General features: G+C 45.6%; 1 protein-coding gene across 2 annotated transcripts in view; it reads right to left on the bottom strand.

Annotated features, from left to right (window-relative positions):
• col4a5 (collagen, type IV, alpha 5 (Alport syndrome)) overlaps window positions 1-16,469 on the bottom strand; it is a 267,143-nt gene that overhangs the window by 99,617 nt on the left and 151,057 nt on the right. For both annotated transcript variants that reach the window (XM_078211888.1, XM_078211889.1), the window contains 9 exons: window positions 16,024-16,113; window positions 14,969-15,022; window positions 14,822-14,881; window positions 11,304-11,348; window positions 10,625-10,678; window positions 6,554-6,595; window positions 3,015-3,105; window positions 2,878-2,913; window positions 502-666 (listed from right to left, as the gene is read on the bottom strand). In XM_078211888.1, coding sequence (XP_078068014.1) covers window positions 502-666; window positions 2,878-2,913; window positions 3,015-3,105; window positions 6,554-6,595; window positions 10,625-10,678; window positions 11,304-11,348; window positions 14,822-14,881; window positions 14,969-15,022; window positions 16,024-16,113 — 637 coding nt within the window. The remainder of the gene's footprint in view (window positions 1-501; window positions 667-2,877; window positions 2,914-3,014; window positions 3,106-6,553; window positions 6,596-10,624; window positions 10,679-11,303; window positions 11,349-14,821; window positions 14,882-14,968; window positions 15,023-16,023; window positions 16,114-16,469) is intronic.

The following is a 16,469-nucleotide window of genomic DNA, read 5'->3' as shown; positions in this document are numbered from 1 at the left end:
ACACAGGGAGAACTTGCAGTCTCCACACAGACAGTAACCCAAGCCGGGAATCGAACCCGGGTCCCTGGTGCTGTGAGGCAGCGGTGCTAACCACTGTGCCACCGTGCTGCACTATTCTGATTTGAATGTGATGTTTATCGGAGGACTCATTTGCTAGTTCAGCCCATGAATAAAACAGACGTTCACCTGCTATTATCTGAAGAGCACAGAATGTTTAAACAGCCATCACAATGAAAAACCTTTTATCTGGTTGTTCATTTGCCAATTGCAGGATAATACTGCGCATAAATGGGCAACCTTTTATTTTGACTATAAAATAACGACCGGACTTTAAAATAAACTAATTGGCCGTAGGCGACCCGTCCTGAGGATGTACTGACAATTTGGAAGCTTTTTCCTTTCTGACAGGCAATGTTGCGACGTGTCGAACCCACTTGTGATTTTTAGAGCTGGCTATTCCAAGCCCTGTGTAACTTATAATCAAGGTTGAAGCAAATTTACCCGTAGACCCTGGACGTCCGGGAAAGCCTGGAGGGCCAGGGGGGCCTGGCTGACCAATCTGTCCTTGCGGTCCAGGAAGTGAGAATCCAGGTACACCTTCATTCCCTTTCGGACCTCTTTCACCTGGGAAGCCGGGGGTGCCTGGTGGTCCGACACCGGACTGACCTAGTATAAAAGACAAGGGGAAAGGAAAACGTTTAGGAAAACAAACATTATCAGGGCTTGGAGACAAAGAATGGCATTTTCTTTAGAGAAAAGTAAACAGTTTTGGTACTCCATGGTGTGTCTCTCGAGCTCTATTTACTTGGGCTACCCATTGATGTTAAGACAAAGGGACCTAATTCTAAAATGAGGGTTAGAAGAATTACTTTACATCCAAGAATTACTTTTATCATTCAAAAGGGAGTTGCAATCCAGAACTCTCTTCTCCTAAAGGATATGCATGTTAAGATACAGAGCTTACAAGGCTGAGATCAATCAATGTTTTGTTAGTACATTCGAAATACAGGCAGCTCTTGGCATTCAGCCCTTCAACCATGCTCTAGCATTCACTAAGATTGTGGCTGATCTCCAACTCAACTCCAACTTCCTGCACTATCCCCATTTTCCTTCATTCCCTTCGCGTTCAACAATCTATCAGTCTCTGCCTTGAATATGTTCAGCGACAAAGCATCCATTGCCCTGTGGGCCAAAGATCCACAACCCTTTATGGAGATCGACAACCCAAAGACGTGCAGGTTAGGTGGACTGGCCATGCTAAATTGCCCCTTAGTGTCCAAAGATGTGCGGGTTAGGTGGATTGGCCATGCTAAATTGCCCCTTCGTGTCCAAAGATGTGCAGGTTCGGCGGATTAGCCATGGTAAATATGCGGGGTTAGGGGATAAGACAGAGGGCAGGGTCTGGGTGGGATGCTCTTTCGGTGAGATAAAGCAGACTCAATGGGCTGGATGGCCTCTTTCTGCACTGTAGGGATTTTATGGTTCCATGGTTCAAGGAATTTCTCCTCATTTTAGTCCTAAATGGCTGATGCTTTATCCTGAGGCTGTGTTTAAATCTGTGTGATTGCATTGGAAGTAAACTGTGAGGAGGAGAGTGAGGAACTTCGGAAGCACGTGGTGGAGTTGGTGGAATGGGCGGATAGGTGGCAAAAGTTCAATGTGGAAAAATGAGAGGTGAAACGTTTTGATCGGAAGGACACGAAGGAACAATATAAAATGAAAGGTTCAACTTGAAAGGAAATGCCAGACAAGAGACCTGGGTGGAAATGTGCATAAGTCAGTAAAGGTGGCAGAACAAGTTGAGAGAGAGGTTAATAAAGCATACAGATTTATTAATCGTGGCATAGAGTACAAGGACAAGGAGGTATTGTTAAACTTGTATAAGACACTAAGTCAGCCTCAGCTAGAATATTGTGCACAGTTCTGGGCGCCACACTATAGGCAGGATTTGATTTAATTTGAATTATTATCACATGTGTTAGTATACAGTGAAAAGTATGGTTTCTTGCGCTATACAGGCAAAGCATACCATTCATAGAGTACATAGGGGAGAAGGAAAGGAGAGGGTGCAGATTAAAGTGTTGCAGTCATAGTTAGGGTGTAGAGAAAGATCAGCTTAATATATTGTAGGTCCATTCAAAAGTCTGATGGCAGCAGAGGTTGGAGTTGAGTTGGAGATCAGCCATAATCTTAGTGAATGCGAGAGCATGGTTGAAGGGCTGGATGCCAAGAGCTGCCTGTATTTCGAATGTACTAACAAAATGTCGATTGATCTCAGCCTTGTAAGCTCTGTATCTTGACATGCATATCCTTTGGGAGAAGAGAGTTCTGGATTGCAACTCCCTTTTGAATGATAAAAGTAATTCTTGAGTGAAGGCATTGGAGAGAGTGCAAAAAAGATTTACGAGAATGATTCCAGGGATGAGAAACTTCAGCTATGAAGACAGATTGGAGAAGTTGGAACTCCTTCCCTTGGACAAAAGGCGCTGAAGGAGATTTGTTACAAGTATTCAAAAATCATAAGGGGTCTGGACAGAATAGATGGGGAGAAACTGCTCCCACTCATAAAAGGATCACACAAACATGTGGACACAGGTTTAAAATGATTGGCAAAAGAACCAAAAGCGATGTGAGAAAATAAGATTTTCACCAGCGAGTGGTTCGGGTCTGGAATGTATTGCCTGAGAATGCGATGGAGGCAGCTTCAACTGAGGCATTCAAGAGGAAATCAGGTGGTTATTTGAAAAGAAACTATCTGCCGGGTTATGGGGAGAAGGCAGGAGAATGGCACTGTGGGGAATTGCCCATCGGGAGAGCTGGCGTGGACATGATGGGCCGAATGGCTTCATTCCGCGCTGTAACAATTCTGTGCCTCACCTGGAGGACCCTGTGGTCCTTGCAGTCCTGGAAAGCCTGTAAGAAAAGATGCAAGAGGCTAGTACCAAGGCATCGTAAAGAAAAACTCCCAATGGAAAGGCTGTTCACGTTATTCACTGGTAATGAAAAAATGTAACCTGCGGGGCCGCGATCTCCTTTTTCTCCAGGAGAGCCAGAGTAACCTGGATCACCTTTTTGTCCAACTGTAACACCTGGTCTTGGAAAAGTCTGGAATAAAGACAGAATTTTATTCTGATAACTGACAGCAACATTATACAGAGAGTTAAGTTTGAAAGCAGAATTGACAGGGAATTTAGAACCCAGTGTCCCTGGCTGGCGTTACTCTGAGGGTTAAAGGCAGTTCCTCCTATAAGTATGCTTGACAGCCATATTTTGCTACTTGAAAAACCTTCAACTGACCATTCTTTGCAGCGATGCATTTAGTGAGGGTTCAGTCAACTTGTTACCTTTTTTCTCGATTCAGCATGACTTTTGTTCCTGCCATTTCTTCAAAGCACATCAACACACAAAAATTAAATGGGAAGAAATCCATTCCCGTAATGTCACTTCTAAAGGCAGAACACAGATTCATGTTGGCTCCCTGAAGGGCGCAGACTCTGGGTGTTTTTCATTGATATCACTGACAAACACTGTATAGGCCAGACAGGTAGGTAGCAAGCAGCTTGGGCATCTACCCCCTGGGAATTAGTGAAGTCAGCATAGCGCTGGCAAAAGTTGTGTTGGACCAATGAATTCCTTCCCTTATAATTTGTGTTCACCACCTCAGAGGAACATCCCAGCATTTTTCAGCATAAATTTATGCCAATTTGCAAACAATCTTCAGCTTCTGCAGACTCATGACCACTGGAATCTGCTCCTCCGGGGCCCAGAAATTACCTCAGGCAGGTCCTAGTAACTGCCTCAGGCAGGCCTTAGTAACTACCTCAGGCAGGCTCTATAGTAACTACCTCAGGCAGGCTCTATAGTAACTACCTCAGGCAGGCCCTAGTAACTACCTCAGGCAGGCCCTAGTAACTACCTCAGGCAGGCCCTAGTAACTACCTCAGACAGGGACCAGTAACTCCTCAGGCAGGAACCAGTAACTTACCTCAAGCAGAGACCAGTAACTACCTCAGGCAGACCCTAGCAACTATTTCAGGCAGGCCCTAGTAACTACCTCAGGCAGGGCCTAGTAACTACCTCAGGCAGGCCTTAGCAACTACCTCAGGCAGGCCCTAGTAACTACCTCAGACAGGGACCAGTAACTCCTCAGGCAGGAACCAGTAACTTACCTCAAGCAGAGACCAGTAACTACCTCAGGCAGACCCTAGCAACTATTTCAGGCAGGCCCTAGTAACTACCTCAGGCAGGTCCTAGTAACTGCCTCAGGCAGGCCTTAGTAACTACCTCAGGCAGGCTCTATAGTAACTACCTCAGGCAGGCTCTATAGTAACTACCTCAGGCAGGCCCTAGTAACTACCTCAGGCAGGCCTTAGTAACTACCTCAGGCAGGCTCTATAGTAACTACCTCAGGCAGGCTCTATAGTAACTACCTCAGCAGGCCCTAGTAACTACCTCAGGCAGGCCCTAGTAACTACCTCAGGCAGGCCCTAGTAACTACCTCAGACAGGGACCAGTAACTCCTCAGGCAGGAACCAGTAACTTACCTCAAGCAGAGACCAGTAACTACCTCAGGCAGACCCTAGTAACTACCTCAGGCAGGCCCTAGTAACTACCTCAGGCAGACCCTAGCAACTATTTCAGGCAGGCCCTAGTAACTACCTCAGGCAGGGCCTAGTAACTACCTCAGGCAGGCCCTAGTAACTACCTCAGGCAGGCCCTAGTAACTACCTCAGGCAGGCCCTAGTAACTACCTCAGGCAGGCCCTAGTAACTACCTCAGGCAGACCCTAGCAACTATTTCAGGCAGGCCCTAGTAACTACCTCAGGCAGGGCCTAGTAACTACCTCAGGCAGGCCTTAGCAACTACCTCAGGCAGGCCCTAGTAACTACCTCAGGCAGGCCTTAGTAACTACCTCAGGCAGGGACCAGTAACTCCTCAGGCAGGGACCAGTAACTCCTCAGGCAGGGACCAGTAACTCCTCAGGCAGGGACCAGTAACTCCTCAGGCAGGGACCAGTAACTCCTCAGGCAGGGACCAGTAACTCCTCAGGCAGGGACCAGTAACTCCTCAGGCAGAGACCAGTAACTACCTCAACCAGCACAGTGACAGAACCCACATTTTTGGTGTTATTCTGCACCACATTCTAGTCACCGGAGTTAACTTTTTCCAATGTGTCAGAGACTGAAAACCGGTGTGTATCTCTCCAGAGAAACAGGCAGATTTTCTCTCCAGATCTTCTGACAATTGGTCAAAAAAAACAGGGAGCATGTTTCACGCTGTCATGTTGAAGGGTGGGGCCTAAACATGCCGGTAATCTCTGGCTGCACTGAAAAAATAGCCTCCCCATCCCATTACAGAGATCTCAGAGGTTCTTCCCCACCCTGGCGATCACCACCCCTCCCCTCCAACAATCAGAGCTGGCATCTCCCCCCCACAAATGTCTCACATTCTGGGTGAACGGGGTTAAACCTTGTCGGTGAGGTTTGAAAATATGGTGAGGAGTCAAGATGTGACGGGGGGGGGTCTTTAATTATATTTATTTTCGTTGATGAAAATTGGAAATCGCGATGTCACCGGAGAGATTCGTGATTTCCGGGTTCCAGATCTTGAGATCCCGCCGCCATTCCCGCAGACGCAGTGCGTGGGCTCAAGATTGTTCCCCACCATTTGTGGAGTTTGCACGTTCTCCTCGTGTCTGCGTCTGTTTCCTCCGGGTGCTCCAGTTTCTTCCCAGAGTCCAAGGGTGTGTAGGTTAGGTGGATTGGCCATGCTAAATGCTCAGGGTTATCGCGACAGGGTAGGCGTTGGGCCTGGTAAAATGCTCTTCCAGAGAGTTGGTGCAGACTCGATGAGCTGAATGGCCTTCTTTGGCACTGTAGGGATTCGATGATGATAACACTAATGCACCTAATCCTTAATTTCCTATCTTGTTTGAAACTGGTCTCTCACCAGTGACTTCCATCAGCCCTGCCAGAGTTGATCCAAACAACAAATGTATACTCTAGTTTTGTCATGTGATATCTACCAGGTACAAAATGTGGGCACTTTTCTTTATTCTCTCAGGGGATGTAGGCGTCGCTGGCTGGGCCAACGTGTATTGCCCATCTCTAATTGCCCTTGAGGGGGCATTTAATAGTCAGCCACATTGCTGTGGATCGCAAATCACATGTAGGCCAAACCAGTTAAGGATGGCGATTTCCTTCCCTATAGGATATTGGTGAAATAGATGGGCTTTTACGACAAATGTTTCACGGTCATCATTAGACTTTTAATAGCACATTCTTATTGAATTCAAATTTCACCATCTGCTGTGGTGGGGTTCGAACCTGGGTCCTCAGAGTATCATCCTCGGTCTCTGGATTACTCGTGACAATACCACCTCACCATTGCCTCAAGAAAAACTTAAATATCTTCGAGCTTTGTGAAATAATTACCAGGATCTACTTTGTCGAACTGAGTTTACAAATAGTGTCAGAACATTGTGACTACTTAATGGCTGTTTCTTTTCTATGTAAGATAGGTGGAAGATAAATATTCAAGTTTGGACACTTACGATGCCTGGAGGACCAGGGAAACCACGTTCTCCTTTCTGACCCTGTGTTCAGAAAGAAATAAGTTAACGATGTTGAAGTCCTAATTATAAAACAGGTTTTAGGTAATGAAATAACCACTCAGTCTCTGTACACAAATATTCAGATTTAATTCGAATTATCTCTTCATTTAAAATGGATGAGGCCAATCATCATTGGCTCACTTCTGTCAATTCTTTTTAGTTTTATTATGGCCAATTAAACGACTGACTCATTCCATAATTCCATTATTGCTTAAGAAAGCAATCAGGAATGCAAAGAGAGGGCATGAAAAAGCTCTGGCTAGTAAAAGTAGGGAAAATCCCAAGATATTCTACAGGTATATCAATGGGAAGAGGATAACCAGGGAAAGAGTAAGGCCCATTAAGGACGAAGGAGCCAGAGCACATTCATTGAGTCATAGAGATTTACAACGTGGAAACAGGCCATTTGGCCCAACTTGTCCATGCTGCCCCTTTTTTTAACCCCGAAGCTAGTCCCAGTTGCCCGCATTTGGCCCATATCCCTCTTTACCCATCTTACCCATGTAACTGTCTAAACGCTTTATAAAAGACAAAATTGTATCCACCTCTACTACTACTTCTGGCAGCTTGTTCCAGACACTCACTACCCTCTGTGTGAAAAAATTGCCCCTCTGGACCTTTTTGTATCTCTCCCCTCTCACCTTAAACCTATGCCCTCTAGTTTTAGACTCCCCTACCTTTGGGAAAAGATGTTGACTATCTAGCTGATCTGTGCCCCTCATTATTTTATAGACCTCTATAAGATCACCCCTCAGCCTCCTACACTCCAGAGAAAAAAGTCCCAGTTTATTCAGCCTCTCCTTATAACTCAAACCATCAAGTCCTGGTAGCATCCTAGTAAATCTTTTCTGCACTCTTTCTAGTTTAACAATATCCTTTTTATAATAGGGTGACTAGAACTGTACACAGTATTCCAAGTGTGGCCTTACACACTTGGGGGCACGGTAGCACAGTGGTTAGCACTGCTGCTTCACAGCTCCAGGGTCCCGGGTTCGATTCTCGGCTTGGGTCACTGTCTGTGTGGAGTTTGCACATTCTCCTCGTGTCTGCGTGGGTTTCCTCCGGGTGCTCCGGTTTCCTCCCACAGTCCAAAGATGTGTGGGTTAGGTTGATTGGCCAGGTTAAAAATTGTCCCTTAGAGTCCTGGGATGCGTAGGTTAGAGGGATAAGCGGGTAAAATATGTGGGGGTAGGGCCTGGGTGGGATTGTGGTCGGTGCAGACTCGATGGGCCGAATGGCCTCCTTCTGCACTGTAGGGTTTCTATGTATGACCAATGTCTTTACAACTTCAACAAGACATCTCAACTCCTGTATTCAGTGTTATGACCAATGAAACCAAGCATGCCGAATGCCTTCTTCACCACTCTGTCCACCTGTGACTTCACTTTCAAGGAGCTATGAACCTGTACCATGAGATCTCTTTGTTATATAACTCTCCCCAACACCCTACTATTAACTAAGTAAGTCCTACCCTGGTTCGATCTATCAAAATGCATCACCTCGCATTTATCTAAATTAAATTCCATCTGCCATTCGTCAGTGCACTGGCCCAATTGATCAAGATCATAGAAATCATAGAAACCTTACAGTGCAGAAAGAGGCCATTTGGCCCATTGAGTCTGCACCGACCACAATCCCATCCAGGCCCTACCCCCATATCCCTACTTATTTACCCGCCAATCCCTCTAACCTACACATTTCAGGACTCGAAGGGGCAATTTTTAGCATGGCCAATCAACCTAACCCGCACATCTTTGGACTGTGGGAGGAAACCGGAGCACCCGGAGGAAACCCACGCAGACACGAGGAGAATGTGCAAACTCCACACAGACAGTGATCCAAGCCGGGAATTGAACCCAGGTCCCTGGAGCTGTGAAGCAGCAGTGCTAACCACTGTGCTACCGTGCCACCCCTGTTGCAATCCTAGATAACCTTCTTCACTGTACACTATGCCACAAATCTTGGTGTCATCTGCAAACTTACTAACTATGCCTCCTATATTCTCATCCAAATCATTAATATGAATGACAAATAACAGTGCTATGACTCTCTGCTCTATGGACCCAGCACCGATCCCTCAGGCACACCGCTGGCCCAGTTTGAAAAGCAACCCTCTACAAACACCCACTGTCTTCTATCATCAAGCCAATTTTGTATCCATTTGGCTACTTCACCCTGGATCCCATGAAATTTAACCTTATGCAACAACCTACCATGAGGTACCTTGACAAAGGCCTTGCTAAAGTCCTATGTAGACAACATCAACTGCTCTGCCCTCATCCACCTTCTTGGTTACCCTTTCAAAAAACTCAATAAAATTTGTGAGACATGATTTTGCACTCACAAAGCCATGCTGACTGTCCCTAATCAGTCCTTGTCTCTCTAAATGCCTGTAGATCCTGTCTCTCAAAATACCTTCCAACAATTTACCCATCACAGATGTTGAATGAAAACTTCACATCCATCTTCACCTAAGAGAATGAGGACGGTGGTATAGAATTCAGGGAGAGGGACTGTGAGGTTCTTGAGAAAATTGACATAGGGAAGGACAAGATATTGGGGGTGTTGGCAGTCTTTAAAGTAGATAAATGTCTTGGTCCAGATGAATTGTGTCCTCAGCTGCTATGGGAGGCAAGGGGGGAGTTTGCACGCGCTTTGACCCAAATTTTCAATTCCTCTCTGGCCACGGGGGAGGTGCCAGACAAATGGAGAACAGATAATGTGGTTTTGCTATTTAAGAAGGGCTGTAGAGATAAACCAGGGAACTACAGACCAGTAAGTTTCACGTCAGTGATAGGGAAACTAGTGGAGAAACTTCTGAACGAGAGCGTCTACCCCCACTTGGAGAGGCAAAGAATAGTCAGGGATAGTCAGCAAGGCTTCGTCACAGGGAGGTCATGCCTAACAAATTTGATTGAATATTTTGAGGAGGTGACCAGGTGTGTAACTGAGGGTAGTGCAGTAGATGTAGTTTATGTGGATTTCAGCAAAACCTTTGACATGGGAGACTCGTCAAGAAGGTAAATTCATATGGGACACAGGGTAATTTGATAAAGTGGATTCAAAATTGACTCGGTTGTAGGAGACAGAGGGTGATGACAGAAGACTGCTTTGGTGACTGCAAGCCAGTGTTCAGTGGCGTACCAGAGATCTGTGCTGGGCCTCCTATTATTCGTCATTTATATAAATGACATTAATGACTGTGTAGGATTAGTAATTTTGTTAATGACACAAAGATTGGACGGGTGGCTAACTGTGAGGCGAAGTGTCTTGGGCAACAAGAAGATAGAGATGGAATGGTCAAATGGGCAAATATGTGGCAGATGGAATTTAAGCCTGAAAAGTGTGAGGTGATGCACTTTGGAAGGAATAATTTGACAAGAAAGTGTTCAATGAATGGTAGGACTCTAAAAAATTCTGTGGAACATAGGAACCTTGGTTTGTTTGTCCACAGATCTTTGAAAGCTGAAGCGCATGTTACTGGGGTGGTGAAAAGGCATATGGGACACTTGCCTTTATCGAGAGAGGCAAAGATTACAAAAGCAGGGAAGTCATGCTGGAGTTGAATAGAACTTTGGTGAGGCCACAGCTGGAGCACTGTGTGCCGTTCTGGTCACCAAATTATCAGAAGGACGTGAACACACTGGAGGGGGTGCAGAGGAGATTCACCAGGATGCTGCCTGGGATGGAGCATTTAAGTTATGAAGAGAAGTGAGGTCCATCTCGTAACACCTACTGGTACTTGCACAAGTGTGAGATTTGACAGAGCACAAGGAGAGTGACAGCCATTCGGTAAATGGCATGATATACACATACACAGAATGGCCACTTAGGAAAGGGTATCTTAAGACAGTTGGCCCAGGATGAATCAACATCTTCAGGGTCACAGTAATATTTAAAAAACAGTAAGTTTGAAATCAACGTGCTGACAACATGATTTTGCTACTTAAAATAGGACTGCTTGATCTGATTGCCCAATGGTCTGTGTTGTAAAATCTGATGCATTTTTACCCTGGCTCCATCTCTGCCCGGTCCACCTGGCAGGCCCGGATCTCCTGGGAGGCCCTGGAAAACAAATGACAGAATCTCTTTACAGTTACTGTGCATTCATCTGACTGATGACTCCTGCCAGAATGTGCCTGATAGCAGATAACTGAAGGACTGCTATTTTTCACCAAGGTGCCAAGTTGCCTTTGACACAGGACATAATATGACCGAAGTTCTGACCCTCATGAGGCAACCAGGAAACTCCACCGAAATCTGCTGGAACCGCAGAGGAATCTCCTGATTGATTAAATATAAACCCTTGAGTGTTCTTTGTTCAAGGTTCTAACATCCCATGTCTGGGAATCCTGTCTACAATGGACAGCCCACCCAGTGGCAATGGCCACCCCTGCTTCCCCACTCCCATCCTGGCATCCTGATCACCACCCTCCTGGGTGGGCGGGCCCAGCAAAGCCGGTCCGCTAATCTGGTTATCCATCGCTATTCTTCAATGTGGCTGGCCCGCTGATAGACCAGCAGCTTTGGTCAGTGGGACACCCAGTTAACTGACTGATGATCATCAAATCCATTGTGGCTTCCGGGCCTGACGAAGGCAGGCTTGTCCCCAACTCAACAACCCGTGGGCAGGGCAAAGAATTGAAGCCATTGACTCAGTATTATTGTTAATAAGCATGCAAATACTTACATCAAATCCTGGGCTGCCTGATTCTCCATCTTTGCCAGGTTTACCCTGTTTAAACAAAAATACAAGATGTGTCTGCAGGAAACAAATGTCTGAACAGTGACAACTGTAGAGAAAGATTAACAATTGGTGTTATGACATTGTTTTTGGATGATGCATACACGGAATTGCTCATGTCAGTTAATATAAAATTGCGTGGAATAACTGGTCATTTGAACTTCAAATTTGACTTATATTCTGCAAAGAGAATCATTCCTTGTTACAGCTTTAGAGAACCAAAGTGACTATCACTGTCTTGGGATGTTTTACTATCAAGTGGGACATTTCAAACCTGCTAACACTCCAGCCTCGAAGAACAAGGATCACATCAGCTGGACAGTGGAGGTGGGTGGATATCAGCTAAGGTCAGGACAGGTGCAATCTGGCCAATTACCATCCTATACAGGGGACTTTCACAGTAACTTCATTGCAGTGTTAATGTAAGCCTACCTGTGACTATAATAAATAAACTTTAAATCAATCTACCCTCCATCACGAGCAAGGTGATGGAAGATGCATCAAGGGTGTTATCAATGACCCTTACACAGCTCACTGACAATCAGTCTGCGTTCCTTGCAAGTGACTCAACTCCTGACTTCATTACAGCCTTGGTCCAAACATAGACAAAAAATTTGAACTGAAAGAGGTGAAGTGAGAGTGACTGCCCTTGACATCAAGATAGCATGTGACTCAGTGCAGCATCAAGGATTTCCAGCAAAACTGAAGTCAATGGAAATCGGGGGAAATCTGTTAACCGTTGGGGTTATACCTGGCACAGAGGAAGATGGTTGTGATTGTTGGAGGCCAATCGTCCCTGGACACCACTGCAGGAGTTCCTTCTGGTAGTGTCTGGGGCCCAACCATCTTCAGCAGATTCATCAATGAACCTCCCTACACCATAAGATCAGAAGTGGGGATGTTCGTTGGCAATTGCACAATGTTCAAAACCATTCGTGACTCCTCATGATACTGAAGCAGTCCATGCCCGCATGCAGCAAGACCTGGCCAACATTCAGGTTTGGGCTGTCTAAGTGACAAGTAACAATTGCAGCAACAAGGGCCAAGAAATTACCATCTTCAACAAGAGAGATTCTAACCATCTCTGCTTTCATTCAACAGTGTTAGCCAGGCTGAATACACCAGCATCAACATCTTGGGACATTACCATTCCTGAGAAAACTCAATTGGACCAACCATATAAATATTGTGACTACAAAAACTCAGAGACTGGGAATTCTGCAGTGAATAATTCATCTCCTGAGTCCCAAAGCCTGTCTACAAGTATAAGTCTGAAGCATGTTGCAATATTCTCCACTTGCCTGGGTTAGAGCAGCCCCAACAACGCTCAAGAAGCTCAATAAAGCAGTCTGTTTATTCAGCACCCCATCCACCACCTTAAACATTCACTCCCTCCTCAACTGATACAGCATAGCAACGTTATGTACCGTCTACGCGATACACTGTCAGAACTCACCACGCCTTCTTACGCCGCACCTTCCAAACACACGACTATTGCCATCCAGAAGGACATAGGCAGCAGACACCACCACCCGCAAGTTCCTTTCCAAAGCACCCACCATCCTGACTTGGAATTATATCGCTGTTCCTTCACTGTCATTTGAGGTCAAAATCTTGGAATTCCCTCCCTAACAGCACCATGGGTGTATCTACAGCCTGTGGACTGAAGTGGGTCACGAAGGAAGTTCGCCGCTACCTTCTCAAGGGCAACTGGGGATGGGCAACAGACCCTGGCCTTGCCAGTGAAGCCCACATCCCATTAAAAAATGAAAAACAATACATGGACAAGTGGTGCTGTGATGTTAAAAAGCATGTGATACTCAGGCCTAGATTTTCCTGGTGTTTTCGCACCTATTGTAGACTGTCATATCAAATGGACACATTCTCTACTTCACAGCCACTCAAGTGAACCAACCCTCCCCCCCAACTCCACACCCAACCCAGTGGAGATTACAACTCCCACTGAGCAATATCTTCACTTTATAATGAGTAACACCATTAGAGGTTTACTTGCTTATATATAAAACTATATAAATCAAACACTGTACTTCATACATCTTCAGCAAAAATAATAACATGCAAAATAGAAGCAGGAATAGGACATTGGTCCCGGTGAACCTGCTCCATCGTTCAATCAGATCACGGCTAATCATTGACCTCAATTTTGTTTTCCCATTTAATCCCCATATCCGTTGGTTTTCCTGGATTCCAGATATCTCCCAACCTTTGCATTGAATATGCTCAGCAAATGAGCATGCACAACCCTCTGGGGTACAGACTTCCAAAGATTTACAACCCGAACAAATTCCTCATCATCTTTCTATGTTTCTGCCTATGATCTTAGTCTTAAATAGCCAACCCCTTATCTTTAGGAGATACCCCCTAATCCTGGGCCTTTCAGCCAATCAAAACAACTTCTTAGAACCTAACCTGTTAAGACCACTTCGAATTTTAAAAGTTTCAATGAGATCCTCTCTCTGTCTTCTAAATGCCTTCAGAGTATTTTCCACTCAATCTCTCCTCATGGAGTCAACCCTCGTATTCCAGAACCAAACAAGTAAACCTTCGCTGCTCTCAAGCCTTTCCTTAGATGAGAATTATTCCTTTAGTTTTGAAGAAGTCATCTTAGACTCGAAATGTAAGCCAGAATTCTCCGAACTCGCCCGTGGCTGGGATTCTCAAGTCCCGCTGCAGTGGGTGGAGATGTGGCTAAGCGTCAAATTCTCCATTCCTGCTGGCAGTGGTGCCAGGGCAAACAAGACTGGAGAATTCCGGCAGTTATCTCTGATTCTCTCTCCACAGATGCTGCCAGACCTGCTGAGTTTTTCCAGCATTTTCTGTTTTTTACTACCGTATCCCCGAGGCGGTCTCACCAAAACCCTGTAAAATTGTACCAAAACATACAAAAGTCTTGATTGCCTCAAACTTCCCAGAAGCCAATAAACTTAACTTATCCTCCTCAAGTGCATCTCCCACAAACTTCCTTCCATTCACTCTTGGTTGACATTGTGCGACTCTCACCCTATCCCCAGCACCTTCCTGGTGGTGACTCTTCAATACTGGTATAAATATGTAACACTGGAAGTGAAGTCAATAGAAGATAATAGGCCAGTCACAATGGTAGATTTTAAGGAGCATCTGAAAGGAGGAGAGTAGGTAGTGAGGTGGAAAGTTTTAGGGAGGGGATTCCCCACCTTCGGGCACAGACAATTGAGGCCACGACAGTGAATCTAACCAACAAGATGTAGCATGCATTTGACTGGCATTTGACAGAATCCAACGTAGAACAGAATTAAGCAAAACAGAAAACATTCATCTAGCATCAACTTGGATTTTAAGTGTCCAGTGCTAGTAATCTATTCCAAAAATATCCAACATGACAGGAACTGCTGTCTATCATTTCTCGCCCGTCAGCACTATCCGGGCATGTGGTTGTTCAAGAGCTCTTTAGTTAGCTTACTCACTCGCTTTCCTGGATCTCCAGGCTCACCCTTCTCGCCTTTGCCACTAAAGCCAGGGGGACCCTGTAACAAACAGAATGTGGACTGAGTGACAGGCGGACAGCGAATCCCTGAAGACATTTTAGTTCAAGCTCTGTACATCGTACTTACAGGAGGACCGGATCGGCCCCTCTCCCCGGGATTGCCAGGTGGTCCAATCTCACCCTAGCAAGAACAAAACGGTAATCAGAACATTAGGATGTGTCCGTAAGAACACTGGCCATTTAATGAGAGAAAGACACTGTAAAGTACTTTACAATCAATAAATTATTTTTGTTATTAGGTAGGATAATTCAGCAACCAATTTCATAGATTCCCTACAGAAGGAGGCCATTCAGCCCATCAAACCTGCACCAACCGCAATCTAACCCAGGCCCTATCCCCATAATCCCACGTACCCTGCTAATCCCTCTCACACTAAGGGGCAATTTAGCATGGCCAAACAACCTAATCTGCATATTTTTGGACTGTGGGAGGAAACTGGAGCACCCGGAGGAAACCCATGCAGACACGGGGAGAACGTGCAAGCTCCACACAGACAGTGACCCGAGGCCAGAATTGAACCTGGGTCCCTGGCGCTGTGAGGCAGCAGTGTTAACCACTGTGCCACCGTGCCGCCTCTTGCACACAGCAAGGATTCACAAATAGCAAATTAATGAATGAGCAGATCATCTGTTTCTGGTGCTATCAGCCGAGTGAGAAATGTTGAACTCTTTACTCTTAATTCATCGCAACTTTTCCATCCATCTTCACAGGCAGATGGGGCCAAAGTTTAACAGTCCACCCAAAAAAAGGCAGCATCTCCAACATTGCATAACTCCCTTGTCCTTGCAGTGAAATGTCAGAAAATGTGAGTGCTCTCTGTGCTGAAGTTATTTTTACCGTACATTGTATTACAAACTAAAGTGAAAGATCTCAAGCTGTTGGCCAAATCTAATATACACACTGAGGCCAGGAGGGGCCTGTGTAGAAAGGCTGGCAACAGGGGCGACAGATTTGACTTTCATTCTCCCCTAATAAGGGGCACCGGGCTCTGCGTTACCCATCTTCACCACTTCATCTTGATTCATAATGTCAATTCTTTCCATAGTCTGAATGTATTTGTTGTTAACTTCCTTGCAGTTAGGTAAAAGACCATGCTCTGGGGAAAGTGATGAAACAGTTACCTTGTCTCCTTTCTGGAAATCGACACCAGGAGAATTCAGTTGTTCCAACTGTCCCGGAGGACCTGGGGGCCCCTGAAGACCTGGATCACCCTGGCAAGGACAGACATGAGATAAACAGAGTAAAAGAGGGGCCATACACCAGATAGAGTCATAGAGGTTTACAGCATGGAAAAAGGCCCTTCAACCCAACCTGTACATGTCGCCCAGTTTTTACCATTAAGCTGGTCCCAATTGCCCATGTTTGGCCCATATCCCTCTATATCCATTTTACCCATGTAACTTTTTAGCTTTTTAATGTAGCTTTTTAAAAGACAAAATTATACCCGCCTCTACTACTGCCTCTGGCAGCTTGTTCCAGACACTCACCACCCTCTGTGTGAAAAAATTGTCCCTCTGGACCTTTTTGTATCTCTCCCCTCTCACCTTAAACCTATGCCCTCTAGTTT

Source organism: Mustelus asterias, chromosome 4 (genome assembly GCF_964213995.1).
Source record: "Mustelus asterias chromosome 4, sMusAst1.hap1.1, whole genome shotgun sequence".
In the NCBI taxonomy this organism is placed as follows: Eukaryota; Metazoa; Chordata; class Chondrichthyes; order Carcharhiniformes; family Triakidae; genus Mustelus; species Mustelus asterias.
This window is presented reverse-complemented; position numbering and strand designations above follow the sequence as displayed.